Source organism: Castor canadensis, chromosome 11, assembly GCF_047511655.1.
Source record: "Castor canadensis chromosome 11, mCasCan1.hap1v2, whole genome shotgun sequence".
NCBI classification, from domain to species: Eukaryota; Metazoa; Chordata; class Mammalia; order Rodentia; family Castoridae; genus Castor; species Castor canadensis.
The window spans coordinates 141224303-141252012 of NC_133396.1; the positions used below are offsets into that span (position 1 = coordinate 141224303).

General features: G+C 38.4%; 1 protein-coding gene across 18 annotated transcripts in view; it reads left to right on the top strand.

Moving 5' to 3' along the window:
• The window catches only part of Cdc42bpa (CDC42 binding protein kinase alpha), a 226305-nt gene that overhangs the window by 147771 nt on the left and 50824 nt on the right, over nt 1-27710 (top strand). For 8 of the 18 annotated variants that reach the window (XM_074048826.1, XM_074048831.1, XM_074048819.1 and 5 more), the window contains 8 exons: nt 2429-2676; nt 9070-9175; nt 13363-13487; nt 15627-15732; nt 16131-16279; nt 17634-17725; nt 20222-20298; nt 21377-21424. In XM_074048826.1, the coding sequence (XP_073904927.1) occupies nt 2429-2676; nt 9070-9175; nt 13363-13487; nt 15627-15732; nt 16131-16279; nt 17634-17725; nt 20222-20298; nt 21377-21424 (951 nt within the window). Of the gene's footprint in view, nt 1-2428; nt 2677-9069; nt 9176-13362; nt 13488-15626; nt 15733-16130; nt 16280-17633; nt 17726-20221; nt 20299-21374; nt 21425-27710 lie in introns of all 18 variants that reach the window. The other 10 variants (XM_074048818.1, XM_074048829.1, XM_020170257.2 and 7 more) reach the window with 3 other exon arrangements.

The following is a 27710-nucleotide window of genomic DNA, read 5'->3' on the forward strand; positions in this document are numbered from 1 at the left end:
AAATGAGAACTCTTTGTTCTTTCATTGCTAGCTGGTTATTCTAACTCCATTTATTAATTAATCATGCCTTCCTCATTGACTAAAGTTGCTTTTTATATCGAATTAAATTTATTGTAGTGGAGATCTGTTGTCATACTTTATTAAAGACTTATATGGGTCTTAACATCAAAAAGGGTTTTCCCTTTACCCCTTCCTTTTTTGAGATGTACTTTGTTGTTTTTAGAAGTTTATTCATGGCCACAGACATCCCTCCTGTGCCTGGCCCTCCTCCACCTTTAAAAAGATCATTTCGTTAAAATACATGAAAGATAATTTGAAAAATACTGAATGCATGTACATTTATCTTCCCTTTCAAGTACTTGGTATTTTCTACTTTGTTTGAAACCTTTTATAAAGACTTGTAGGTTTTTCAGAGAAATTACTCATTGTGTGTTAGTATATGGTAGTTTTTGTTTGAGTTTATGCTAGTAATGAAACTGCATTATATTTTCTTATTGATTGTTTTAGTATCTAGAAGTGTTTTTGATTTATCCTATACTTTTGTCTTACTTTACTCTATCAATTCTAACACTTCAGTATATTCACTCATATTTTCTAGGTGAATAATTACATGGAAATGACATTTTCACTTGTCTCTACTATTCCTGTCTGTTAACTTTTTCACATGATAGACAGAACGTCTAAAATTGCTATACACAAGGGTGACAATACAAAGACACCCTTTTGTTGATACTGTTTCTGAATTTACTAGATGTACTTCTGATGTTCCACTAAGTATTATTTTGTCTGATAGCTTGAGATGACTACTTTTTTAAACCTTCAAGACTTAAGAACTCTTAAGGTTTTATTGTAGGACTTTATCTGATACTTTTGGGCAAGGGTATCTCAAGAAAATCATTTGGATTTTTAATCTTTCAAAATAATGCATTCATTAATACATTTGATAATGTTAAATTACCTTCATTACCCACAGTTAAACCCATTGTTTCGTGGCAGCTTGTTTTTTTTTTCATATGATTTAATTCTGTTTTTCAGCATTTTACTTGTCTTTTTACATTCTTAATCAATGTGATAAGCATCTATAACTTTAATTGGTGGTATCTTTGTTAGGTCTGGTTTCAGGGGAATTTTTCTGGAAATTTCTTGCACCTGTTGTTGCCATCCCAACAACCAGCTAACAGAACAGGAGAGCAGAAAGGTTCCTGAGTGACTAGAAACATGACATGGTGTAGGTGAGAGGCCGGGGCCGTGTGGCCTTCTAGGCATCAGTTCACAGAGATGCTAAAGAGCAGGAATTCCACTTGCCTGACCCAACTGTTCTCAGTTTAAGCAGAGTTTCGCAGGCCATGTGACGATCTGTGTCTGGCAGTGATGAGTGTTTATAATAAATGGTTAAATGCTACAGCAGGCACCCCCAGGCACTTTCTTGGGTCGGCATTAATTCCTTTGTTCTTTTTAAATTATATGCCACACATGTAAAGAAGCTAGGACATTTTCCCTTCAGCTTTAAATCGACTACAATTACCTGTTTTTGGCTCTTCTGACTGGCTTCTAAAAAAGACACTGTGTCCTCCCATTCCTGATCCCTCCTTGTCAAAACAGCCAAACCCATCCATTCTCTTAGCTGTAAAAGTTTTATTGCTGTTTGCTTCAAGAAAAGGGGGAGAACAAATCAAGGAGCCTCTGGAAAGGGAAAAGCTAAGGAAACTTTGCAGCCCTCATCTCTTTTAAGCTTGTTTCTGCAGCAGCTGGAAGAGCCTGTGGACTTTATATTTCTTCTCTCTCATGACTGAGAGGATATTTCAGTCCAATTTCTAAAAGAGGTAGATTTTTAATCAAGTCTCTCCTCTTCTTTAGTGTCCTACCTGAAAGCCAAGAGACCTTTTTCCTACTGTGAACATGAAGGAGGTGTTAGGTTAGCCCTTTGTCATTTCTCCTGGACTACTGCAAAAGCCCCTTTTCTTTTTCTTTTGTATTGTCTAGCCCTACCATCCCTCCCCATTTTAATCTCTGAAACATATGAATTTGCTTAAAACTTTCTGATTGTTCCTTATCAGATACAAGATGCAGTTAGATTTTTCCTCACTCCATAAATCAAATATTCAAATACATCAAAATTCTAAATAGAAATTTAAATATAAAACTATAAGTCATGTAAGTACTACAGAAAGTTCAGGTAACTATATAACTTGGTGTTATATAGTTGGCTTTAAAAAAAATAGCCACAAAGACACAGATGTCAAGGAATATAAACTGAGGAAAATATTTGCAACATATGGCAGAGAAATAATAGTCTTAAATATACATTTTGTGTGAGAATATACAAAATGATATGTAGTTTTATGTCCTGTCCCTTATAAAAAGGAGATATTATTCATTATTTTGCTATTCTTAAAGAATGACTAATCTTTTCTTATTATTTCTGTAGCAAAAACAAATTAGTTACTCACCAGGAATATGCAGCATAGAACATCAGCAAGAGATAACTAAACTGAAAACTGATTTGGAAAAGAAAAGTGTCTTTTATGAAGAAGAAATATCTAAAAGAGAAGGAATACATGCAAATGAGATTAAAAATCTGAAGAAAGAGCTGCATGATTCAGAAGGCCAGCAACTTGCTCTCAACAAAGAAATTATGGTTTTGAAAGACAAACTAGAAAAAACTAGGAGAGAAAGGTAAGAATTAAGTTATTTACTCATCCAATAAATATTTATTCAGTATCCATTGTACATAAAGTTCTAGAGCTACACAGGCCACAGACACATTATAGTTCTCAAGGAGTTCAAAGTCAAGATTTGTGAGTAGAAAATTACAATAAACATGGCCAGAAAGCAAGAAGGACAAGGCCAGGTGCACATATAGGACAGGCACAGAAAGTAACCTTGGTACATTGAGGCTTTTTTGATAAAACTAATTGTCAGCTGAGACCTAAGGAATGAGAAAGAAGTAGGTGGAAAAAAGTGTCCAGGCAGAGCTGGCAGAATGTTCTGAGATCCCAGGACAAAGAGAAGCAGGGCACATTGACTAGCTAAACGCTGCTTGCTGTGGTGGACACATAGAAAGATGGGAGTGCTGAAGAGCCATACTGGAAAGGAAAATGAAGGTAAGATCCTGAACTCATGTGAGGCACTTGCACTTTATCCTGAGGCCATGGAAAGAAGGAGACATGACTTTGGTTGTATTTTGCAATCACTTGCTACTGTGTGAGAATGGTTTGGAAGGAGCAGAGGAGGTAGGAATCCAGCTGTGAGAGACAAGGTGGTGGCCTCAGGCAGGGAGGGTGAGATGGGGAAAAAGTGCTCTGGGTTCACTAGTGTACTGAGAAGATGGGACCTGGCAGGAGAAATGTTCAGTGATACTCAGGTTTCAGGCAACTGAGTGTATATTACTGTCATTCCCAGCTTAATTCTAAGCCCAGTTTACTCAGCTTGATGCATGTGTTCACTCAACAAAATTATTTTAGGACCTGCTATGTTGGAAGCTCTTGGATGTAGCAGTGAACAGACAAAAAGATGCCCATCCTGTGGAGATTTCTTTTAGTGTGGCAGAAGACAGTAAAGAAAATAAAATGTAAAACACTTGATATCATGATCAGTGCTAAGAACAAACAATCAAAAAAAAAAAAAAAAATATATATATATATATATATGAAATGAGCTGAGTACTGGTGACTCACGTCTGTACTCCCCGATTCTTGGGAGGCTGAGCTTGGAGAGATCAGTCTGAGGCCAGCCCAGGCATACAGTTGAGATGGACAAGTCCCCATCTCAACCAATAGCTGGGCACTGTAGTGTGCACCTGTCATCCCAAAATACGCAGGAGACTAAGATTGGAAGGATTGCAGTTCTGGGCCAGACTGGGCAAAAAAGTTTGTGGGACCCCATCTCAATGGGAGAAGAGCTGGGTTTGGTAGCATGCACCTGCCATCCTAGCTATGGCAGGAAGTCTAAAATAAAAGTAGTTTGGCCAGCCTGGGCATAAAGCAAGACCCCAGCTCCAAAATAACTAGAGCAGAAAGGGCTGGAGTGTGGCTCAAGGAGTACAGCACCTGCCTTGCAAGCATGTGGCCCTGAGTTCAAACCCTAGTACTACCCAAAAAGAAAGAAAAGGAAATGGCTATGAAACATTAATGGGAGGATTAAATTTACGCATGCATGCACATGCACACACACACACCCGTACACATATGAGAGAGTGATTGTCCAGGGATAATTACACTGAGGAATTGATTTCTTTGGAAAGTTAGGGAGAGGGAGAGATTTATATTGTTGTGTGAGAAGAGCATTCAACATAGAGAAGAACATGTCTGTTCAAAAAGTAGTAAGGAGGCCAGTGTGGGTGACGTAGAGGTAAGGAGCAGAATAGTAGAAGTCAGGGGTCAGGAGCCAGGCTGATTAGCTCAGTGTTTACTTGAGTGAATCTTGCAGAGAATTACTGCAAGATTTAAAGCAGAAAAGTGCAAGTACTAACATGTGTTTTATCAGGATTACTCCTGGCTGCTGGCTGCGAATTAAATAAGAGCGGAAGCAATGAAACTGCCTAGAAGGTGTGTGGTAGTCCAGGCAGAAGGTAGTTGGTCTAGCCTAGATTTGTGGCAAAAGGACAGTAAAAATGTTCAAATACAATGTCCTTTAAGGGTTGGAGGTGTGGCTCAAGTGTGAGGCCTCGAGTTCAAACCCCAGCACTACCAAAACAAATAAGCAAACAAACATTTAAAACCCTGTAATGTCCTTTACAAAGATAATGGTGTTGGTTGGTGGATTGGATATGTGATGTGGGAATAAAAGAAAGAATCAAGTGCAACATGGTTTTTGACCCAGGCCATTGACAGGTGATAGTTACCATTTAGAGGAGACGACTACACGAGAAGGAAGCTTGGGATGAGAAATTACCTACCAAGAGCTTGTTTCAGATAGTCACATTTGCAGTGCTTATTAGACATCCAGTTGGATATGAAGTAGGCTGATTTATAGATAGCTTGGGGCATGCCAGGCTTGCCACTAGGCAAGTGGCAGAGAGTGTGCCCTGAATTCAGTCCCCAGTAACACACAAAAAAGTATTATTTTAAAAAATCTGTAGACCACCTGGATTTTCTTGGGTGAGGATGCCATCCTGAGAGTCTGGCTCACAAGTCTGCAGAAGTTGGAAGGTGAGGCAGAAGCAGTAACGTAGATAGACAGAGAGAACCAGGACTAATTGGAAGGAAACCAGGCATGTCTGGTGTCCTAGAACCCTGATGAAGAAAGCAAATCAAGTAAGATGAGGTCCGAGCCAAGAAAGTTAAGTACCATGCAGTGGCGTTTAAGTTCAGAATTTGAAGATCATTGGTGATTTTGATTAGAACAACTTCAGTAGGGAAGTAGGGGGCAGAGACTCCACAGTGGGAACAAGAGGAGATTAAGTGAGCAGAGTGTAGGTAGCACTGCTGACACTTGAAGTTACCACAAAAGCAAGCAATGAAATGGATAGTAGATGGAGGAGAAATTTATCTGAAAGAGGTTACTTTGCTGTTTGTCTTTTATGTATGTTTTTAAAGAAATAATGGCACACTTGTAATCTGATAAAAATTATCTAATGATTCAGGAGAGACAAACCCCAGTACCACAAGAAAAAAAGTCCTAGGGAAATGCATAAATTAAGAGATTGGCCTTACACAGTCTTGCTTTTTTTTCCCTACAGTAAAGGAAGAGAAGGTGGGTGTTATCTGCGTAGGTGAAAGTGGCTGGAGGGGCAGGAACCTGTTTGTGTGTTGAGTTGGGTGTATGGAATGTGAGGGGCTTGGAAGATGTTGAGCTGGCAGGTTGAAGCTCACAAAGGCTTCAGGGATGCTGAGGTTGTCAGCATAACAGATGATGATTGAAGCCAGGTGAGTGGTTGAAGCGAGCAGACAAGCACCTGAGACAAAGTTCTGAAAAACACAGGAGTGCATGGAAGGATAGAAAGAGTCCACAAAGGCAACGGAGAGCAAACCAGAGTTGGCTGTGCTAATTCAGAGCACTATCACCAGGCCAAGAGAAAGCAGCATTTATGAGGGCTGGCCGTGCTGTCAAGGGTTGATTGGATGGGTAACATCAAGCCAGGTTGTTTCCAGAAAGCGGGTTTGACTTTTTTTTAGGTGGTGGAGGCAGAAGTCAGATTTTGGTGTGGAAGAGAATAGCTAGGTGATAAGAAGGAAAAATGTAGCAAAGTATGTCAAGTGAGGGGGAGACAAGGACGTGCAAGACTTTATTATTTTTTTAATCTGAGGGTTAAGCTTGCTTAATACTAATAGAAAGCATTAAGAATGGTTTCACATGAAGATTTTGCTCAGTCTATTCATGTACTTTTTTTGTGAAAGACTTCTGTGCAGCCTTGTTTTCGTTGTTCGTTCTCAGTTAACTTGGGTGTCATGAAGGACTGAGCGTAACTGTATAAGCAAAGTGGAATGTTTGCCTGGAGACAGAATGCTTTATTTTCCTTGAATTTATAATGTAATCATAACTTATCTTCATTCATTTAGTGGTGTGGGCGATTTCTATGATAATCTATTACTCATGTTCTTTATTTACTTAAAAACAACTGTAAAATTGCCCGGGACTGATCCACATTGATTTTCGTTTTGTTGCTAACATCCTCCATTGAGCTGCCATGCACAGAAGTCTGTTTGTCTACATGACAATGTCATTTTCGAAAACTGACTCCCTTTCTCATGTAGGAGGCTGTTGGAACAGTATTTACTTCTAAACAGTCTTGAATAAGCCTTGTCCCCACAGCTGTCATTTCATATAGCTTTACGGTGTTAAATGTCATGCCTAAGTTTGTGTCTAGATGTAGAAAGGAGAAAAGCCCAAGAATGTTGAAAGAACTGTTAGAAGTTTGGTTGTGAGTTTTCTCTGCAATCTAGAGCTAGAACAAGAATTCATAATGGATTCCTATATCCTCTTCCTTTCCCTATACTTCCTGATAGATGCATAGTCAAATAGGCGAGCCTACTCAGGATGTCTGTAAGTCAGAGGTATTTCCCTCAGATTTTCAAATGAACAGTAGGTGAGTGTTATCAAGCAGATAAGTCTATTGTTGAAAACAGGAGTGTGACTTTTAAGAGTAAGGAAAAGATGGGAATTTAAACCAGTCAAGCTATATGTAAACAAAGCAGCTGGAACAGCAGTCAACCTGGAATGTCATTATTTTCAATAAAAGCTCTTGTTGTGGCATTTTGTACTCAGAAAAGTGTCCTCTGAGTCTTCTTAAGCAGCTGAGCAGTCTGCATGTAGTGAGTCCACTCTGATGTTCTACCTCCCCGAGCCAGGGGCTCTGCCATGTGCAGGGTGGGCCCCATGTCTCAAGTTTATTGATCGTAGGCCACTGTCAGGTCCAAGCTTCCAGTTCCCAGCCTAGCAGTAAAAAAACTCTATCTCAGTATTGAATAAACACAGTAAGCCACAAGCCCCATATTACTGTGTCCATTTGGCACATTTGGCTGTCTTTAATCTTTTATTTTAACCCCCTCCCCTGCCACTGTTAGAGTTCATTCCTATATCTGCCTTGTGCCGGGGTCTGAATTGCCATAGGCCTGAAGACAATGATAAGTGTTTGGGTAATTGTCACTCCTTCCCTCCCCTTCCCCACTGTGAAGTAAGTATTCTAGGTGAAGCTAGTGCAAGATGAAGAGAAAGGGGGTTGCCTCCGGTTATGGGGCCATGGAGGAAGGGATAAGGCTGCCTCTACCTGAAAGAAAGCCTTCACAGTTGTCAGCTTCATCTGTTGCTGCCCAAAGGTTCCCATCCCATGTGTGCTGTCTCTCCTTCTGAATCTACATTCTTAGCCTGAAAGATTTGATTGCTGTCTGCCTGTGGACTTTTGTGCCTCCTGGTGGGATGGCTGAGAAGAGTGGGCCATTGTTCCTTTGGTGTTCCAGACAAGATGGATCCCAGAGTCTCCTCATAGATGTCACAGAGATTGAGGGTCACCTTACCTAACGAGAGGTCCCAGTCTTTAAAACTGAGATCCAGGGTCTGGGGAGCTGTTCTAGACCAAGAGAGAGTGGAGTAGATGGGACTAAAGGGGGAGCATGTGTTTCTCACTGCTCCAGAACTGGACAAGGAGGGAGACCTTGTGGGGGGCTGGCAAAACTGAAGTGGCCCATATATTTGGACAGTAGTGTTTTAGTGATATTGATTCTTCAACTTAATTTGGAAGATTCCTTCCAAAAGTCAAGCATGTCTTTGTCTTTAGAAATACTGTCTGGAATATTTAAAGGCCAGCTGCCTCCCAGTGGTTCAGAAGAATAGTGAACTTGGCACACAGAGTGAGGGAACAAGTGAGTGAAGTGTTGATCACTGGGGGATCTGGAAAGAAGATGCAGGAGCTCCTTTACTGGTCTTGTAACTTTTCTGTAAAGTTGAATTATTTCAAAGTGAATCTTTAAAACATCTAAATTTAGGTATAGATTAATTTCTAAATACTAACAAAACACATGGAATGCTAATGAATTTAGAGAAGAGGCTAGGCAGTGACTGTCCTAGTCTTAAGGGTGGGTTTTAGAAGTATTGTGACACATATGCACAAGGGAAAATGTCTAATTTGGTCTCAGACTAAATTTGTGTTTAATTTAATGAATGTAAAACCAGATGGCAATGCTTGCATCCATTTTGCTCATTCGCTTTGGTAAGACCTGCCCGGGTCATTCCATCTAAATTAGTCACCCCAGCCCAAATAGCACTTACGGCATGCTACATTTTATTTTCTTTATAGAAATTATCTGAGGTTAGTTCACTTACTCATTGTCCATCTTCCCTGCACTGGAATGCCAGCTCTGGGAGAGCAGGAGCTGTGTACGGGCTATGACATGTGTTAGCCCTTGTAGGTTCTCTAAACATATGTGTTAGGTGGGTGAAAAAGCCAGTTGACATGACTGCATTGTCAGTTCTTGGAAGGCGTTTTCACCAGGTTGTCACTGCATGTTATCATGTTCCGTGTGGATACCACTCTCATAGTTAACTCTGGGGGTTTACTATATAACTATTGGAAAAATTAAGTTTCACTTGACCTTTGACTTAATTCCTCTTTCATGTTTTGAATTGTGTTAGTCAAAGTGAAAGGGAAGAATTTGAAAATGAGTTCAAACAGCAATATGAACGCGAAAAAGTATTATTAACTGAAGAAAATAAAAAGTTGACAAGTGAGCTTGATAAGGTGAGTGATTCAATGTCATTTGTATTAAGCGCAAGCTGGATGTTCAACATCACAATAAAACTGTGGGCATGATTGTGTATTTAGCTTGCATTTTTTATCTAATGTCCTCTTTTTCCTAAGCTATGAGAGCTTATGTGGTTCAGGCAAGTTACAATCCCAAGGTCTAAAGTCTTCTGGAGGGAGTGTGGCTTGTCTCCCCTCATTCAGTCCACCTTTTCTGCAGCCTCTGTATTTCACTTTCTATCCATTCTCTTTTTTCTGTTCTCCGTCATATTTATCCCTTGCCCTGTCATTGCTGGCCAAGCTCAGGTTAAGTGGACACTGGCCCTGGTGAAAGCAGCTATGATTTCATGTTTGCAGTGGAGAACTAACTGGTAATGACTGGAAATGATACTGGGATAGGTGGCAATCTAAAGAAACTGATGCTGCCTAACTGCAGTTGTAATAAAGAGCTTAGATGCAGTCCTGGGTATGAGCACAATGTCAGATCCTAAGTCTCCCTGCTGCCATTCTGCCTGGCTCCTGCCAGTTTCTAACAAGCCACCCTAAAAACCTAATATCAACACAAGTCTTAAGCTTCTTTATGTTTTAATCAGAAAGGTGGCTAATTGCATTTTATAAACGACTTCCGGGTTTTTCTCCAATAAAGGTATTATATTCAATAACAGATTGAAAGGCCATAACTAAATACTTATAAAATGGAGTAAGTACTCCTTAAGTATTCCTTTTCAGTTCTCACAAAGCTCTCTGCTTTTCTCTCACTTCTGTATGATTATTTAGCATTTTTAAGTGCTGTATAAGCACTTAAGGCATTTTAAAATTGACTTTTCTTGTTAGTTTGAAAATTACTTGAGAAAAAATACTATTGTTCATTTTGTAAAGTCTTATAAAGCTAATGTACAAAAACGTGGGAGGTGGCTGAATAGCAAGTAGCATAGATGGATTTTTAAAGCATGAATATAGTATATGAACGTTACTATATCACTGCAATAAGAAGGACGATGCTTGACCTTTATGTAAATAGGTCACATGATTGTTATTTCATGTATTTGAATGATATGACTACAGATGTCACTTCTATCTATAAGATAGATTTTTCTAAGAATTACTGTGAGGTAAAAAATATATATAAGCAGAGTCTAGAAGGCCTCTTCGTGCAGCGTTACTAAGCTACCTACCTAGTAAATTCTTTTATTATAGTTTAAGAAAAATTGTATTGGAAAACAACCAAACTGAATTTAGAGCATTTTGAATTCAATCCTTGGTTTATTTTCATTATTAGCTATAGAGTTCTGCTGTGTTTACCAAAAATAACTATTTAGAGAGATTTTTTTTTAAAAAAAATACTCTTTGAATTAAAACTCTCTTGTGATCTAATGCATCCATAGCAAGGGGCTTCCTCAAGCTTGGTATGCACACTGAAGTCTGTCTGCTGTGGCCTGAAGGAATGGTATGGGATATGAGTAGCACTTTGAGTGCAAATGCATGTGGTCAGCCAGTGTTTCTTTGCAAGCGCTCCTTGAGAAGTAGGGGAGGCTTGGGATCTCTGCTTTATCTCTGGCATTTCACTTTCACTTCTCACTCAGCTTAGCTCAGCCCACCCTGTTGTCCACATCATCACTGTCCTCGTCACTGTCCTTCCACTTATCTTCCGGTTTGGCTGAGTGGTTATTTTCCCCCAAGAATAGCCAGTGGTTCCATTGGGAACCAGCTGAAGAGACCTTGGCCTTTACAACTGCATTGTCCAACAAAAGCCTATGGCAGTTATTAAGGTGATTTTCATATTTTTAAATTTCAAAAATAAAAACTAAAGAAATACAATAAAAATGGGTGATGTTTTTAGAAGTCCTTAATCTTTGTTTTTTATTAAAAGAAACTTACTGCAAATAAAATTATTCCTATATGCCAGAGAGTAAAACTATATGGTTTGCAGAAAGAAAACATGTAATTTGATTTTCAATTACTATCTTACACAAAAGCAACATTACAAAAATGTGGGAAATTTTTTGTTTGGCAGTGGTGGGATTTGAACTCAGTGCTAGGCAGGCACTCTACCACTTGAGCCACTCCACCAGCCCATGGGAAATTTTTAACGTGAAGGTTACCCATAATCTCATCACCATAAAACAACTATTTTAATTTGTATGATCCTTTCCAGGTTTGCCTGTATTCATATTATTGCATAATTGCAGTCATGTATATATTCCATTAACTAAGAAACCTTTTCATTTAAAATGCATATTTTTCCATATTCCTAGGAGTCTTAAAATTATTATAAGCTAGACACATCAACATACAAATAGCAAAACCTTCCAAACACGTGAACTCATACTTAGGTAAGATTTACCGCATATAGGTCCTCTGAGTTACATAACTCATTCATATTTCACAATAGCTCTAAAATATGATCTATTATTCTTACCACTTTATTGGTGAGATTATTGGGCCAAAGGAGAGTTAAGCTACTTTTCTAATCAATTCAGTGTCTATTCAGTGGGAAAAGGATAATCTTACCGCATGTTGTTGGATGTCTGAATATCAGTGCCCCACTAAAAGAACATAGATCATTATCTTATACAAAACTTAATTCAAAGAGAAGCATAAGCTGAAATATGTACAGTTTACATAAGAGAAAATCTTTGTGATTTGGGATTGAAGAGTAGCATTAAAAGCTCAACCTATGAGGAGAAAAGTAATGACACATTGAATTTTATCAAAATTTGAAAACAGTATTAAGAAAATAAAAATATGCACACATGGAGATAAATATTTACAGATCTGCTAAAAGACTCGTATTAATATATAAAGAACTCTTAAAATCTTGCAACTGCAATCTTTTTTAAAGAAGTTAAAAAAAGATGTTTTGTAAAAGATGATTTATTAATAACAAATAAGAACCTGAAAAGGTGTTCACCATCATTAGAAAACGTGACTCAAAACCAAGTGAGATACTATTGTGCACTCTCAAGAATGGCTGCCATGTTCAGTCATTCATGCCAGCTATTGACAGGGTCCATTTATCAACTTGTGAATGGATCAGCAACGTACATATCCATACAAGCAGGAAAATGAGGTGAGCTTTATTACTGAGACCGAACATAATAAGTGAGAGAAGACCAGTGCAAAGACTACATATTGCATGATTCCACTGATAGGAAATTTCTAGGAAAAGCAAAACTACACACACAGAAGGCAGTCATTAACTCCTAGAACTTAGGATGGGCACCAGGATCAGCTGCAAAAAGGCAGAGAGGAAATTTCTCATTAGCAGTACTCCAAAACTGTAATATAGATCATTGAACAGTGATAGGAGACTTTTATGTTAGGTAAATTATACCTCAATAAAATTGTAAAGAAACAAAAAGCTGATAAATTGTATTCTAAGAGTTGACTGGCACACCCTGAAATATAAGACTCAGAATCCTTATTTGTAATACCAGTCTGGGTGTGTACTGGTAGTGATAGTGCATGGACCTCATTTCCTTCTGCAAGGACAGGGAGGTTAGAGGTAGGAATTGTGAACCTATGTTTGTACATAAAGTGATTTCACCCTTTGGCAGAGGGGTAATAATGAAGCTTGCAATTTGTACCCAGCCTGTCTATTTCTGCACAGAAGTTTATATTGAGAACAAGCACTTTGAAAAAAACCAAAGCCTTAAGGAGAATTCCTGATAACCTAGAATGAGAAATTGCAAATTATGGTCAAATCTAGCCCACAGACTAATTTTATATGACCTACAACCTAAGAATGATCTTCACATTTTTAAGTGGTTATTTTAAAGGAGAATAATATGTAATGATACCATACATTGCTTACAAATGTGAAAATATTTGCTATCTGATCCTTTACTATAAAAGTTTACATACAGATACTGACTTGGAGCGTGATTTTGGCCTGTAGTAGTTAGGTTTCTCCAGAGAAACAGAACCACTAGAGGTGTGTGGGGATATGGAAGAAGAGAAGGAAGAAGAGAGACAGGAGGAGGAGGAAGAGGAGGAAGGAGAAGTATGGGGAGGAGGAGGAGGAGGAGTGCTTGCTATTATCAGCTTCAGTGATAAGAAGGATATGGAGCAATGAAGAGTGTTTTTGAGTGGAACATTGTGAGTTACCCAGTGTAACAACAGCTGTCTGTGCACTTTGAAGTCCTGGTCCTAAGAGTTACCCATGTCTTAAAACTACCTTTCAGGTTACCACTTTGTATGAGAACTTGAGTGTGCGCAACCAGCAGTTAGAAGAAGAGGTAAAGGATCTAGCTGACAAAAAAGAATCTGTTGCACATTGGGAAGCCCAAATCACAGAAATAATTCAGTGGTGAGTGCTCTTTTAAAATGGGTCTTTGTAGGTATCTAGTTGGTGTGGATTCCAAGAAACTGTTAACATACTCCTCACCTGTCTGTTTGTGATGGAAAATAAGTTACTTTGAAAAGTACGGCTTTATTGCTGAGCTATTGCTTGTGCTCTGCTGAGTGTTCTGTTACGGGCTGCAGCTACCTAACTCAACAGTGTCCCACGCCAGCTTTTAAAACTTGATGTTTCTTCCTAAGAATAGAAATATTACCCCTCCTAAGTCAGAGCTCGTCCTCAAGGAACTGAAGAAACATGGACTAGTTGTAGACATTCCTTTCTAAGACAGATAAAGAAAGCCTGAGAAAAATTTAGACAGTTAACTACTGTGCTTCTGAGTACAACACAGTAGTCTATAGATGGCATTTTAAAAACCTTGAACGATTGCAATGTAGTTTTACCAGCTACTCTCTAAGTCCAGGACTTGATTTCTATTATTTAGCCTGGTGACCTTCATGTTGAATGATCATCATGGTGCTTGTTAAAATCTGCATGTTTTATACAGAGAAGGTAGAATCTGGTGAGGGCTTTTATTTTCTAATAAAATAGGTAGCTTTTGATATTTAACTTTTTTACCCTTTATATCAAATCAACTAGTTTATTTATATGTCTACAGATAAATGAATTTGTTGGGAGTTTTAGTTTCCTGTTCTCTTATTTTGGTTTAAGCATTTTTCCATTTTTCCTTACTTAAGAGCTTCCTTTTTAAATAAAAGCAAAAGTGAACAAACACTGAGTTTTTAAGTAAGTCTACTCAAATGACTCAAATATTTTGATCTTGGCTTGACTATAGAACTCTGGGTTAACTTATCTTTGGGTTATGAATATGCCTGTTCAGTGTGTAGAAAGGAGAATGCCAGACTGGAACCTTAGCGTGTCCAAACAGTGCAGTTACTACAGTGTGCACTAATGTTTCATCTATATCCACATCATCAAGTCTACATTTTTGAAGCAAAAGCATTTTAATTTTCACCCAGTTTATAATCAAAAAATGAGTGAACTATAACAAAAGGTGGAGCTGAAAATGACTTCGGAAGGCCTAAAACACTGCTGTTTCCCTTGATCCCATTCAGAGACAGGGCTCTCACCATGTAGCACAGGCTGACCTTGAGTTCATAATCTTCCTGTACCAGCCTCCTGAGTGCTAAAACTACAGGTGTGTTCCACCATGCCAGCCAGGAAAGAAGCTTTAAGCGTGGTCTCTAGAAAATCTTAACAAGAAAGATGGAGGTGACAGTTCTTACATGATGTCCTACACACTAACTTGTGCTTTTCACGTTCAAGCAGAGTATGCTGAAGAAATCAGAAGGAACAAGGAAGTCTCTTTGTAACAATTATTCCTTAAAATGCGATAGTATCTCGGATAACAAATTAGTTCAGCCACCTCTGGGTTTCTGTGGGGGATTGGTTCCAGGGCCCTCCCACGCCTCCCCAAAATCCCTTCTCTAAAATGGTGCCATATCTGCCTGCACTGTCTGCATCCCTCCCACTTGCTGTAAGTCCTTTGATCACTTACAGTAGCTTAATGTAAATACTGTGGAAATAGCAGCTCTGCTGTGTATTGTTGAGGGAATAGTGACAGGTGAAAGTAAGTACACATTCAGCACAGGTGAAAGATGCTTTCAGGTATCTTTAGTCCATGGCTGGTTGAATCTGTGCATGCAGAGCCCCTGGGTGCAAAGACCTGACTGTGTCTGATAGTAACATACTTATTCCTTGTTCTCAGAGTTCTCACCTGCTTTGAAAGCTAACACTCTGAGGTAAAATATTCAAGCATATGAAGAGCAGAGGACTCAGGGTATTTCCATTTTTTTTTTTTTTTCAAATTGGGAGCATTTGGGATTTGGGGTTTTCAGCTCGGAAATGGTCAACCAATAAAGTCTATGGAAATTCTCCAAAATCTGAAAATTTCAGAAATCTGAAACACTTCTGATCCCAGGCATTTCATGTGCAGGATATTCAGTCTATATGGTATTTCTGAAAACACTGAGATTAATAAGTTTCTATCACTTCTTTATGAAGCTTTAAAGTCATATATATCTCTCTGAAATTTTTCTACTGGTTTTCCTTCTGCGTCTCCTCTGCCTTTGTATGTGTGTGCTCCAGGGTCAGCGATGAGAAGGATGCACGAGGGTATCTTCAGGCCTTGGCTTCTAAAATGACTGAGGAATTAGAGGCCCTGAGAAGTTCCAGCTTGGGGACACGACCAACAGTAAGCTCTGCCAGTTCACTTATCATTTTAGAAAAAGAAGGCTCTGAACACGATATCATAAACTTGAATGTTTATGTCAATTTTTCTAGGCTGTTCCCTGCTGTAAAAGTTTTTATGAGAAATCATTTTAGGTTTTTTCCAGTTCGGGAAAATGTGACACATTGCTATTAGCTGTAATATGTTTGGATGACCATTATTGGAAATAACTATTTAAAAAATACTCATTTATGTGTGAGTATTTACAATTATTTCTGAGTTTAACGAGAGATATCTTTTCACAAGTAACATTTCTATTCTGTTCAGTTATTAGAGGCCAACAGGTACTTCTAAATTCACTTGATTTACTACATTTAAATGCTTAAAATAAGGACCTAACACACTGTCATATCATTTTACAGGACATGCCCTGGAAAATGCGTCGTTTTGCAAAACTGGATATGTCAGCTAGACTGGAGCTGCAGTCAGCTCTGGACGCAGAGATAAGAGCCAAGCAGGCCATCCAGGAAGAACTGAACAAGGTTAAAGCATCACACATCATCACAGAATGGTAAGACTAAAGACTGTAATTCTTCTAGAGTAACTTCTAAGTTCATTAAAAATTTGGAGAGAGACGATACGTGTTTAATTGCCTACTTGTTGCTTTTATTTTTTTTAAGTGATGACTAGAAAAAGTTATAAGGATTTGAAAAGGATTAGACACTCTCAAATCTTATGGCTAGTGGTGCAGTTTTCATACAGTCTTGTTTTCCAGAAAGTGAAATTAGTAGTATTAGGTAATAGTCCACTGTCTATTTTCTCCTTTATTTGTAAAGTTTAGTTGACTCTCAGATTTTATTCTATTAAATTCTAAATTCTCTCACATTCAGTAATACTATATTTGTATAAAAATGCAACATATGACCAGAACAAAATATGATCATCTGAATATTGTGACTTCTACCACAGATCTTTTACAAGTAATAGTTCTACTATGATAAATTTTGTAATGGGAAAGTATCTTTTAATTATAATTATTTTTGCTCCTTTATTTATTTTAAAAACCAAACTTGCAGTTGGCTAATGAGCACACTCCTCAGTTGTCACAATAGTGGAGCAAGTCATACTCCAGACACCCACATGACAAAGTGAAAAATCATGATTGTTGGATGTAAGCAGGGTTCAAACATAGCCACATCGGCACTGTGTAAATGAAACTATAAAGATAGAAACTCATTGGGAGCTTAGAATTTCAAAGGTTCCAAAAGCATGAAAAGAAATACTAATTCAGTTTTTAATGGTGTGAAGCCTTAGGCCTTAAACTGCAGCCATTAGTGTCTGGATCCCCTACAGAAGGATAGACTTTGTTTTAAGTGACACAGATAAAAATTAAGTATGTTTTAGTTAAATGTCATTGTGTGGCATTGAAACAACAACAACAACAACAACAAAAAACAGCATAAAGAGCTACTGAATATCATTCTCGTGTTTTAGTTTGGAATAACAGAATCTTCTTGTACCCAGGATGTTGGAGTTTACATACTTGTTCATAAAGCAGGCTTACAAGTCAAATCACAAATTGTATGTTTTTGTACATGCTCCACTTTCCTGGCTGTCTCTGAGCAATGTCTAACACATCTCTAAAATTAACCTTTGATTTTAACATTTGTAGATAGTTTGGCTCAGGATTTTGTACAAAGGGGCAGATAGTAAACACCTTAGGCACCGAGATCCTTAAACTCTCACAGCTCCTTCCCTACTGTGCACAGCAGCAGGTGGTAGGCCAGGTCTGTCCTCCCTGCAGTAGTTTGCAGTCCCCTATTTTAACATGATTGACATGTAAGCCAAATAAGCCCCACTCTACACAACATGGCTCACTAACCAGCAATCAAAGTTAATGACTCTTTCCTTTCCCTTTATTTAAGTAAACTAAAAGACTCGGAGAAGAAGAACTTGGAACTGCTATCAGAAATTGAACAACTGATAAAGGACAGCGAGGAGCTTAGATCTGAAAAGGGTATGGGGATGTATGTTTGCGTCCGTGAGGACTCACTGTTCCATGATGAATATATGTTGTTCCCTGAGATCAGCTCAGTGTGTAGGTTGGAGAATTGTTCACATCAACAATCTGGCACTTGTATAGGAATGTCCGTGTATGCGGTGTGTATACGCATACCCACGCTTGGCAGGCTGGGCTCTGCGTCATTATGTTTTACTTATTGAACATTGTTTTAAGAATTTGTAGTAGCAGTCAGGTGTGATAGTGCACACCTAAAATCCTAGCAGGGGAGCCTGATGCAAGAGAAACTTATGTCAGATGTAAGCCTGGTCTATACAGCAAGACCTTGTCTCAAAAAAAGAAAAAAAAGGAATTTGTAGTAACAGAAGTCATTTTCCCTTAAATCTGACTATTCTTTCAGCATCATGATAATGCTTTTGTGACTGAAAAAAATTATTTTATAATGTACTTTGTAATGTCCTCAAATGTCATATAAGGTAATCTCTCTGACAGCGGCAGTGTGTCTTACTTTCAGAATTTTGTAAGGATACTTGAATAAGAGGGTTGGTTTGTGTGTATGTTTTTGGAGACAGCCCAGGCTGGCTTTGGACTCGATCCTCCTGCCTCCACCTCCCAAGTACTGGGATCACATTTATTAGCACTTTTTATGTTCCTACAATGTACTAAATCTTGTGAGAGACTTACTCCTAGGGCAGCTGAGAAAACAATATATGAAATAATAAAAGATGAATCTACCTCATTATTAACAGGACAATTCAATAATGAAGAATTATTCTGGCATTTCAGTGTCTTCTAGTTTAAAGAAGACACTTGACTTGCCCTGTGGGGTTTTCCAGAATTTATTAACATTTTCTTGAAAACTTAATTTTTTCATTATTTTACTAAAGTGGAATTAACTTGGAATGCTGTGTTATAAATGTCTTAGCTTCCTTTCCATAATGTAGATGTTAAGAATGCAAAGATTTAATGCAAAGAAATTCAGGAGGATATTTTTTAATAAAGGGATGTTTGTGTGCAGTTATCTGAAACACATTTTCCTGACAAAGACCATCTCCAAATACCAAACTAGATAATGGGTTTATATTTGGCCTAAGGCCTTCTCTGCCTATCCCAGCCTCAGGATGCACAGTGTGGTAGAGCTGGCAGAGTCTACATTTGCATGTAAAATTGTAGAGGACAGAGAGTAATCAAAAAAAAAATCTGTCGGAATACTTGATGTTCAGTAAATTTTGGTGATTGAGTTTTTTAATGAACAATAAAAAAAAAAACCAGGAACTCAGATTAGGAACATAAGCCACCAACCACACTGAAGTGATAATCGTGCTTGGTTAGCTCATAAAGGGAGGAAGGGAGATACCTTAGTGAGAAGAGAAAGAACCCACAGGACGTTAATGACTTGTGGCCCCAAAGCAATTCAGTGTGAAAGGCACCAGTGCAGACTATGACTTGCCCATCAGATAACAGAGTACATCATTTTTTTAGATTCGATATGAACATAAAAATAAAGGACTTAAGTTTATCTCATTGCTGTGAGTGCATGTCAAAGAAAGCTTTTAAATTAAATTTGAACATTACAAAATAAACTTTCATTGTATGCTGAAACATAACATCCTGTGCTACTTAAATAATGTGATATTTACAAAATGAGGGCAAGGACCTTTTCTGTGCTTTGCTTTCTATCATATCCCCAGTAACGGGAACAGTTTCTGGTCCGTTGACTGAATGAATTTCTGACCATGTTGCCTGTCTAGTAACTGGTCTGTTCTCCAGGGTTGTAAGAAAGCCCACAGATGAGTTGAGAGCAGGTCCTATGGACTGTAAGCCACGATTTTCAGCCAGCTTGCTTTCTGTCTTGTCTTTCCAAGAATTTACCATCATTTGCATGTTTTGAGAAGTTATATAAGTTTATTGCCAGAGCCAAGAAATGTGTGGATTTTATAAAGTTCATCTGAGAAAAACCAGGGTTAGATTTTTCATTCTGTCAGCAAACCAGTACCTGAAATGAGAAGTTTTTCAAAATTAAGTACATTTATTTTTGTCACTGGATTATTTTATTACAACCTTATTAAAGATAATGTATATCAGTATGTGCTATATACTCTGTAAGAGTATTTTTGAAAAAGTATTTCAAAACAGAAATGTAGTTTGTTGAGAAATTAGCTTAGAAAAATCAGACATAAACCAGCCCCTATTTTGTAAATTCTCTCAAATCTACCAAAGGATTCACATTTTTTACGATGTACTGGATGGGAAAAACAAAAATTTCAGTAACAAGTGACTCAAGAAGCAAGTATTTCATGGAAACTGATACAATGTATCAAGCCTGGGAAACACCTAATGTATTTTGGTTTTTTAACTTTGTATAGTTAACAATAGAGATCAACTTTGAAGCACAGTAGTTTATGGATCTCTAATAGATTGAGACAGGAAAGGTTACCCACAGACATCAGTTTTAATCTGCTCTAGTTTAAAAAAGTTGCTGCTGTCTTCTAGGTATAGAGCACCAAGACTCACAGCATTCTTTCTTGGCATTTTTGAATACGCCTACCGATGCTCTGGATCAATTTGAAGTAAGTATTAAGCTTTCCAGATACCCTCTGTGGTCAGTTTAAAATTCACTTTGAGATTTAAATTTTACTTGGAATAAAATGGTTTTTACTGCATCCACATAGGAGGAGCCAGAATCTTAACATAAGTAAAAGCAGTGATAGCAAGGCCTACATTCTGCATTTTTAGACAAAGTATTATCACACTTGCATTGAGCAGAACATCTAGGGAAGGTTGAGAGAAGAAAGGCATTGTAAGATTTTAAAGCAGTTTCAGCTCCTCTAAGCAGCAGTAAAGCAGAGCAGATCCCAAGTTCTGATATCATTTTGATACTCCTTTTTTTTTTGCTCCAAAGCATAGAGCCACAGTATAAACAAAATACAAAAAAAGTAAAAATATCAAAGTTCACAATGGCATTATTGCTGGTTCCTGTACCAAATTGATTCATTTTCTTAAAAGTATACACCGAGAATGCTTTTTGAAAAAAAGTTCTGCGTAGACTCTGTTGGGCAGATTTTACAGTAATTATGTAATTAACACTTTGTTATATCTTACCTTATTATTTAAAATTTTTCCTGAAAAAATATCAATGCCATGTTATAAAGTAAATTTTTGTCTCTGAAAATTTAAGTTGGTGATTATGTCTTTATTCAGCAAGTAAGAATCACATATCTGTGTGCAAGGTGCATTCTAAGCGCTGGAGACAGCAGTATGTCCAAATATAGAGAGCCCCTTTGTTATAGAGAGCTCATGTTCCCATGGGAGAGCAAGCCCAGTTTTACTGACTCTTGCTGGTGATTCTCATGTGTGCACACATCTGACTTGATTACCAATGACTTCTCATGAGCTCCATTTTACTAATGCTTTAATTCAGTGTCCAAATTATATTTTCTTGCTTTGGACAAAGGAAAAAGTGACTCTTTAAAAAGTAAGCTCAGTTCCTGGAGAACAATGACAGTGACTGCTTTTTCCCATTTATTTATTTGAATTAATGTCATTTGCCTTTCAATTGTTTTACAAAATTTTTGATTTATTATTTGTTCTTATTAAATTGCTTCATCCATATTTTCTATTTTTTTTATTGCTGAATTCGTTAAATAGGATTCCTTTTCTTCTTCCTCATCCTCACTGATTGATTTTTTGGATGACGTAAGTTTTTGATTTTCAAACCAATGCATCCTGTTCAGTAAGAGATTGGTGAATTGATTTGAAGAATTTGCTAGTAATGCAGTCAGTTTCAGAAATATCACTTGGAAATTTAACTGTGGGCCAAAATGCTTCTTTCTTAAATGTAGTGGATTGTCATTATAAGACAGCAAAAAAATATACTTTGAAAAATACTTTGGCCATCAGAGAATCTCTGTGTTTCCATTCTTTGCAAGAATTCTAAAGACTAGCATGCTTATTTAATGAGTATTACTATGTATATAAATAATTGCTCATTCTTATTTTTCACAATGGTTTCTATTTTACTTTCCCCTTTTCTTTTCCACACTTTTAGTTTTTATTTTGGTTGAAAATAAGCCTCGTGACACAACGAGAGTAAAAATTGATTTTTAATGCTGACAGACTCTCTAATGTGGAAAGTGACTAGTGCACGTGAGCTGTGTGCCCTGAAATTGGCTGCATTATCATCTCCCCTCCTGCGTTATCTCTATGCCATGAGTAATTCAGAAGTTCCAACTGCGTGTATGGTCTTTCGTTCCTTTACACTACCTGCCACATTTATTCTTTCCCTCACACACTAGTGACACAGTGATCCTTGTCAGACAGCATTGTCTATCCTGTTCAACACTCAGGCTTTCAGAAATGAGAAATGAAATGTGCAGATGCAAATATTGTGCACAAACTTTTAATAAAACCAGAGAAATTCTTAAATATTTATTTCCAGTGATTCGATAAATAGAGCATTATATTCAGAAGAGAATTTAGCGTAATTTTCCACTAAAGAAACTTCTTGATAACAATTTTTTCAAATTTGGGCTGGTGGAGTGGCTCAAGTGGTAGAGCACCTGCCTAGTGAGTGTGAGGCCATGAATTCAAACCCCCAGTATTGACAAAAAAAAAAGATTTTTTTTTTTTCAAATTATTGAACAAAAAAGTGAGTTTAGTATGTTTAAAATATTCACACCAAAGCACACATATTCCCATTCAAAATAGGTAGGAACTGTCTCCTATTCCTGAGAGAATTTTTCTGGCTAGTTGTGGCGTTCATGGCATCACATGCTGCAGTCTGCTCAGTGTAAGAAATGGCGCTTCCTTACAGATGCTGTGCACATCAGAGGGCGGCAAGGAAGCTTGCGTGCTTGAGCTAGCTCTTCACACAGAAGCCATGTGTGCATTTCTTTCCAACACTCTCGCCCATCCTCTTCCCTCCCATAAAGTGATGGCAGAATGCAGGAGCAGTCTGCATTTGCAAATCAAGAGCCCCTCTGCACAGAGGTTGCTCTGCCAGCCCCACTCCTTCCTGCCTTCTTGTTCTTACCCTTTACTGTCTGCAGCACAAGCTCAGCTCCAACAAACACCTAAACTTTATGACGGTGCGGAGGAGCTCTCAGGCCTTGCTGAAAAGGACTTGAGCTAAGCTGCCAAAGCTTTGATTCATACTCCACTCTTAAAAGTTGTGGTTCTGAAACTCGATCCTCCCACTGATGGTGAGACACATAAGCTGGCTCCAACTCTGCCTGGTCCTCTTCCTACAAGCATAGTCTGGAGGAAACTAGCCAACCTTGCCATGCCTGAGTCTGCACATCTCACAAAACATGTAATAATAGTACTAAGCCAGGGGCTGGTGTCTCTCACCTATAATTCTAGCTACTTGGGTGGCTGAGATTGGGAGGATAGTGCTTTTAGATTAGTCCAGGCAAAAATAAATAAATAAATTCAAGAGCCCCCATCTCAACAGGAAAAAAGCTGGGCATGGTGGCTCTCACTTGTCATCCAAAAATAGGAGGATCTTGGGGTCTGTGTCAGCCTGAGCAAAAAGCGAGACCCTATCTCCAAGACAACCAGAGCACAAAGGATTGGAGGTGTGGCTCAAGTGGTAGAAAGCCTGCCTGAGCTCAAACCCCATGACCAACAAATAATATTAATATCCTAAAATGTAAAGAAACAATGTATACAATGCTTTCAACGACTGGTATTATCTTCTTAATAAGCTGGTTCCCCTCCTTCCCTTCTGTTTCTTTAGCTTCCTTTCTTGTCCATAAACTCAGTTTCACTTAAATGCTTTCTTAGCTCTTCACCACCAACAGTATGAGCTGCAGTACTTTCCTCTGGAATTATCAAATCCCATTACCATTTGAAATAACTTACCTGTCAGAGGGAAGGCCAGCACAAGTACTATGTAAAAACAAAAAACCATTCTCTGTTCTTAATTTGTATTTCATGGCAAAAACCTCCAGTTTCTTTTCAGAACTATGACCACCCTTCCCAGAATTACCCGTTCATTCATTTCATCCTCAAAGTTATGCTAGAATGATGTGCTGAACAGTAGTCAGTCTTTGCCAAAACTCAAGTTCTGTAGCTCCGTTCTGTACGGCATTTAGGTTTTTAAGGGACAATCAAGTCTTGGTTACTGTTTGTGCAAATCTGGTTGTGTCTTTGGGCATGATTCTTGTGTGGTCCCCTGTAATAAGCAGGTTCCAATGCTCAGCTTACCCCCTAGTTCCATCTTCTGGCCATTCTTTCCTTTCTTCTGTCTCATTGCTCCAGAAAAGACTATGTTGAAGAGCTAAAATCTAATCACAGCTGGAACTTGTAGATATAGAAGCGAGTAAGGCTTATATTAATCAAAACTGCGCAAGTCAGGTTTCTCTCAGTGCCCGCACATCATGCATGTGTCCTTGTGCTGCCCTCAAATTTCTCAGAGCTTGCCACTACTGCATTCCTCCTTCAGAATTCCCTTTTGCTTCTCTCCTTTGTCTTCTTGTGCAGGCCTGTTAAAAATATTATTCCTTTACTAAAATGGTATATATACTCACCCTCCTATCCTTAATTTTTCCTAAGCATTTTTTGCCTATTAATGTTTTGCCTATTCAAAATTCATATGAATATTGGAATTTGGGGGCAATATGGGAAGATATTCAGAACGGGATGCCTTCCTTTTAAGTCACACTGTGTGGTCAACTCCTGTGTGTTAAGAATAGCCTTGACAAGATGCCCCACTACTAACGAATGGATCAAGAAAATGTGGTATCTATACACAATGGAATTTTATGCAGCCATGAAGAAGAATGAAATGTTATCATTAGCTGGTAAATGGATCGAATTGGAGAACGTCATTCTGAGTGAGGTTAGCCTGGCCCAACACACCAAAAATCCTGTGTTCTCCCTCATATGCGGACATTAGATCAAGGGCAAACACAGCAATGGGATTGGACTTTGAGCACATGATAAAAGCGAGAGCACACAAGGGAGGTGTGAGGATAGGTAAGACACCTAAAAAATTAGCTAGCATTTGTTGCCCTCAATGCAGAGAAACTAAAGCAGATACCTTAAAAGCAACTGAGGCCAATAGGAGAAGGGGACCAGGAACTAGAGAAAAGGTTAGATCAAAAAGAATTAACCTAGAAGGTAACACACATGCACAGGAAATTAATGTGAGTCAACTCCCTGTATAGCTATCCTTATCTCAACCAGCAAAAACCCTTGTTCCTTCCTATTACTGCTTGTACTCCCTCTTCAACAAAATTAGAGATAAGGGCAAAATAGTTTCTGCCGGGTATCGAGTGGGTGAGGGAAGAGGGAGGGGGGTGTGGGTGGTAAGGGAGGGGGTGGGGGCAGGGGGGAGAAATGACCCAAGCATTGTATGCACATATGAATAATAAATAAATAAAAAAAAGAATAGCCTTGGCAGAAGGGAAAGAGTATACATGACACCAGTCACTTCCTTCCCCTCAGGAATGTGAGAGAGGAACCAAGCAAAGCAGAATGCATACCTGACACTCTGTTTCTGTAAGTTAAGAGGATGTAGGCATGTGAACTTTTCCTGTGTGTAGTCATAGACTTTTAAGAGCAAAAGGAACCGTACAAAAGATTTAGTCCAGTCAGTGGTTTTAACCATTGTTGATCAACACCTTCCCTTTGTAAGAGTGGATAGGTCTATCTGTTATTAGTAAGAGTGACTTTTTAGGGTTCTTAATCTTTGGGGGAAAAGGAAAGTTGACAATAAAGGATTATGCATAGTATTTGTTAGGACAGATAAGAGGGGATGAGTTGATTTTAAAAGAAATTAAGACCACTTTGAAGTGGGATCTGTGGAGTAAGGCATTCCCATATTAAGAAAGAAGTAGAACAAATAGGTACCAGGATCCCTTCTGCTAATGGAAATTAATGTCTCCTCTGCCCTCATCTTTTTCCTCAACTCTGTGCCCTGTGCCCAGTCCTGAACTGCCTCTGGTTAGTACACACTAAGCACAGTCTCATCCTCTCTGTAACCATCAGGGTGAGGACAGGTGGAGCTCAATGACTTGGATTTCCTTATTTCTCTCCCCTATCCCTGTAGTAACAGATAGGGGATCACCAGACCAAACTCACAGTCACTTCCTACTCGGCTCTGTTCAGTGTCTTCTTTTCAGCTGAACTAAAAAACATCTTTAACCTAACTGTATTAAAGATAATACTAACTACAGTCATATCAGTTATCTCCTTGCTCTTTATATTTGTGTGTGTGTGTGAGGTAAGTTTTAAGTTCTGTTAGATTACAATTCTGTATCTGTTCATTTGGTCCCAGTTCACAAAACTGGAAATTGTCCACTTGCCTGGCCAGTGGGAATGTGCTCAACTTGCTAGTGTAGGAATTAAGAGAAGGTTGAAATTAAAGTTCTGGCACATAAAGGTTAGACCTGGAAGAGAGAGTGTTCTATAGTCCAGTCATCTGGTCTACCTCTTCTAGCTTTCCTTTCACATATTCTGACAAGTAAGAGAAACAAGTAGTTTGACCAGGCCAAGCTCTGGGCTTGGCTTTAACCTCATATAAAATCTTACAAAGATGCCTCCCTTCCTTCATCTGTTGATTTTTAAGATTGTTCTCCCTGCTTCCTTCACATCCTCTCCTCACCAGTCACGGGGTCTGAGACTTGGCCACATAGCTCTTCTGCCTGTACTGGGGAAGGCTGATCAGCTATGAGAATCAGTAGAAGACAATTTAAAAGCATTGATTATGAAGATTTCCTTAATTCTATATCCAAAATCTAGACTAGCTCCTTCTAAGAAACTTTAATGGCATTCCTGAATTTCCTTTGTTTCTATCTTTAGAGCATCTGTGCACACACTCATCATAACCCCACTTGAGGAGCTCACATATCTGAATATTGTCTTAGGTAGTCCTTCCCTGACGTAGACAACACATGTTCAGCATCCCTCACCCAGAGTACTTTGGGACCACAGGTGCTTCAGGTTTCTGAGGGTTTTTGTTTTTGTTTTTGGATTGTGGAATATTCACATAGACTTTTCAAGTATCCCTAACCTGAAGATCCAGAATTCGTAATCCTCTCAGAAGTTTCAGATTTTCAGATTAGGGATGCTCAATCTGTGTATTACATTGCATATGTTTGTATTTTATCATATATTATGTCTGATATGGTATATTTAGGCAATCTAGAGAGAAACAATGGCTATACAGTACACCCCTTACTTCTTTAGCATTGTGTTAAATAAGGCCTCTGTAGTTTATTAACTGACACTTCAAGTTCTTAATCAAATTGTGTGCCCCTGGACACACAGTGATTACAGACTGCTTCTGCTGTGTAAGCACACCTCTGTACTCAGCCTTAAAGTTCCGGTGGCAGTTCATAGACCCAGATGCAAAACACATTTTAAGGTGGTACATCACACACATTAAGACGCAATAGTGATTTGCACTGTTTGCCATGATCCATTTCAGTGTATATACAAAACCATGGTTGTGGCTATGTATGGGTGGTGAGAGTGGGGCTGTTTTCCTCTAAGTGTAGTTCAGGAAGAAGTATGATTACCTCTTTTCTGTTGAGGACTTTAGGTAAGAAGTTACTGCCATGGTGATTTAACATTATTAGCTTTATACAACACCAGCTTAGCAAATTCTTGTCCTCCTTACTCAAAGGTAATTTTGAGAGTCATTTGAACTTGTTGTTAGTGTAGTTATACCTTGAGATAGTCATTCTCTTTTTCATAATTAGCATATTCCAGATTCCAGTATAGAAAATAGGCATCCCTAAAAACAAAGGTTTCTTTATGGTAAACATTTTAGCAGTTTTTACATGTGTAGTGGTGGATACAAAGATAAATCAGATGTAGTACTAGACCTCAAGATGCTTATTTTATTATTAGAAAACAATTATTCCCTGATTGTGAAGTACACGAGGTGGAAAGGGGCGCCACACCCCTTTCCTAACACAGGTACTGTGGGGGTCCAGAAGGGTCCATTCAATATGTATTAAAAATTTCTACATTT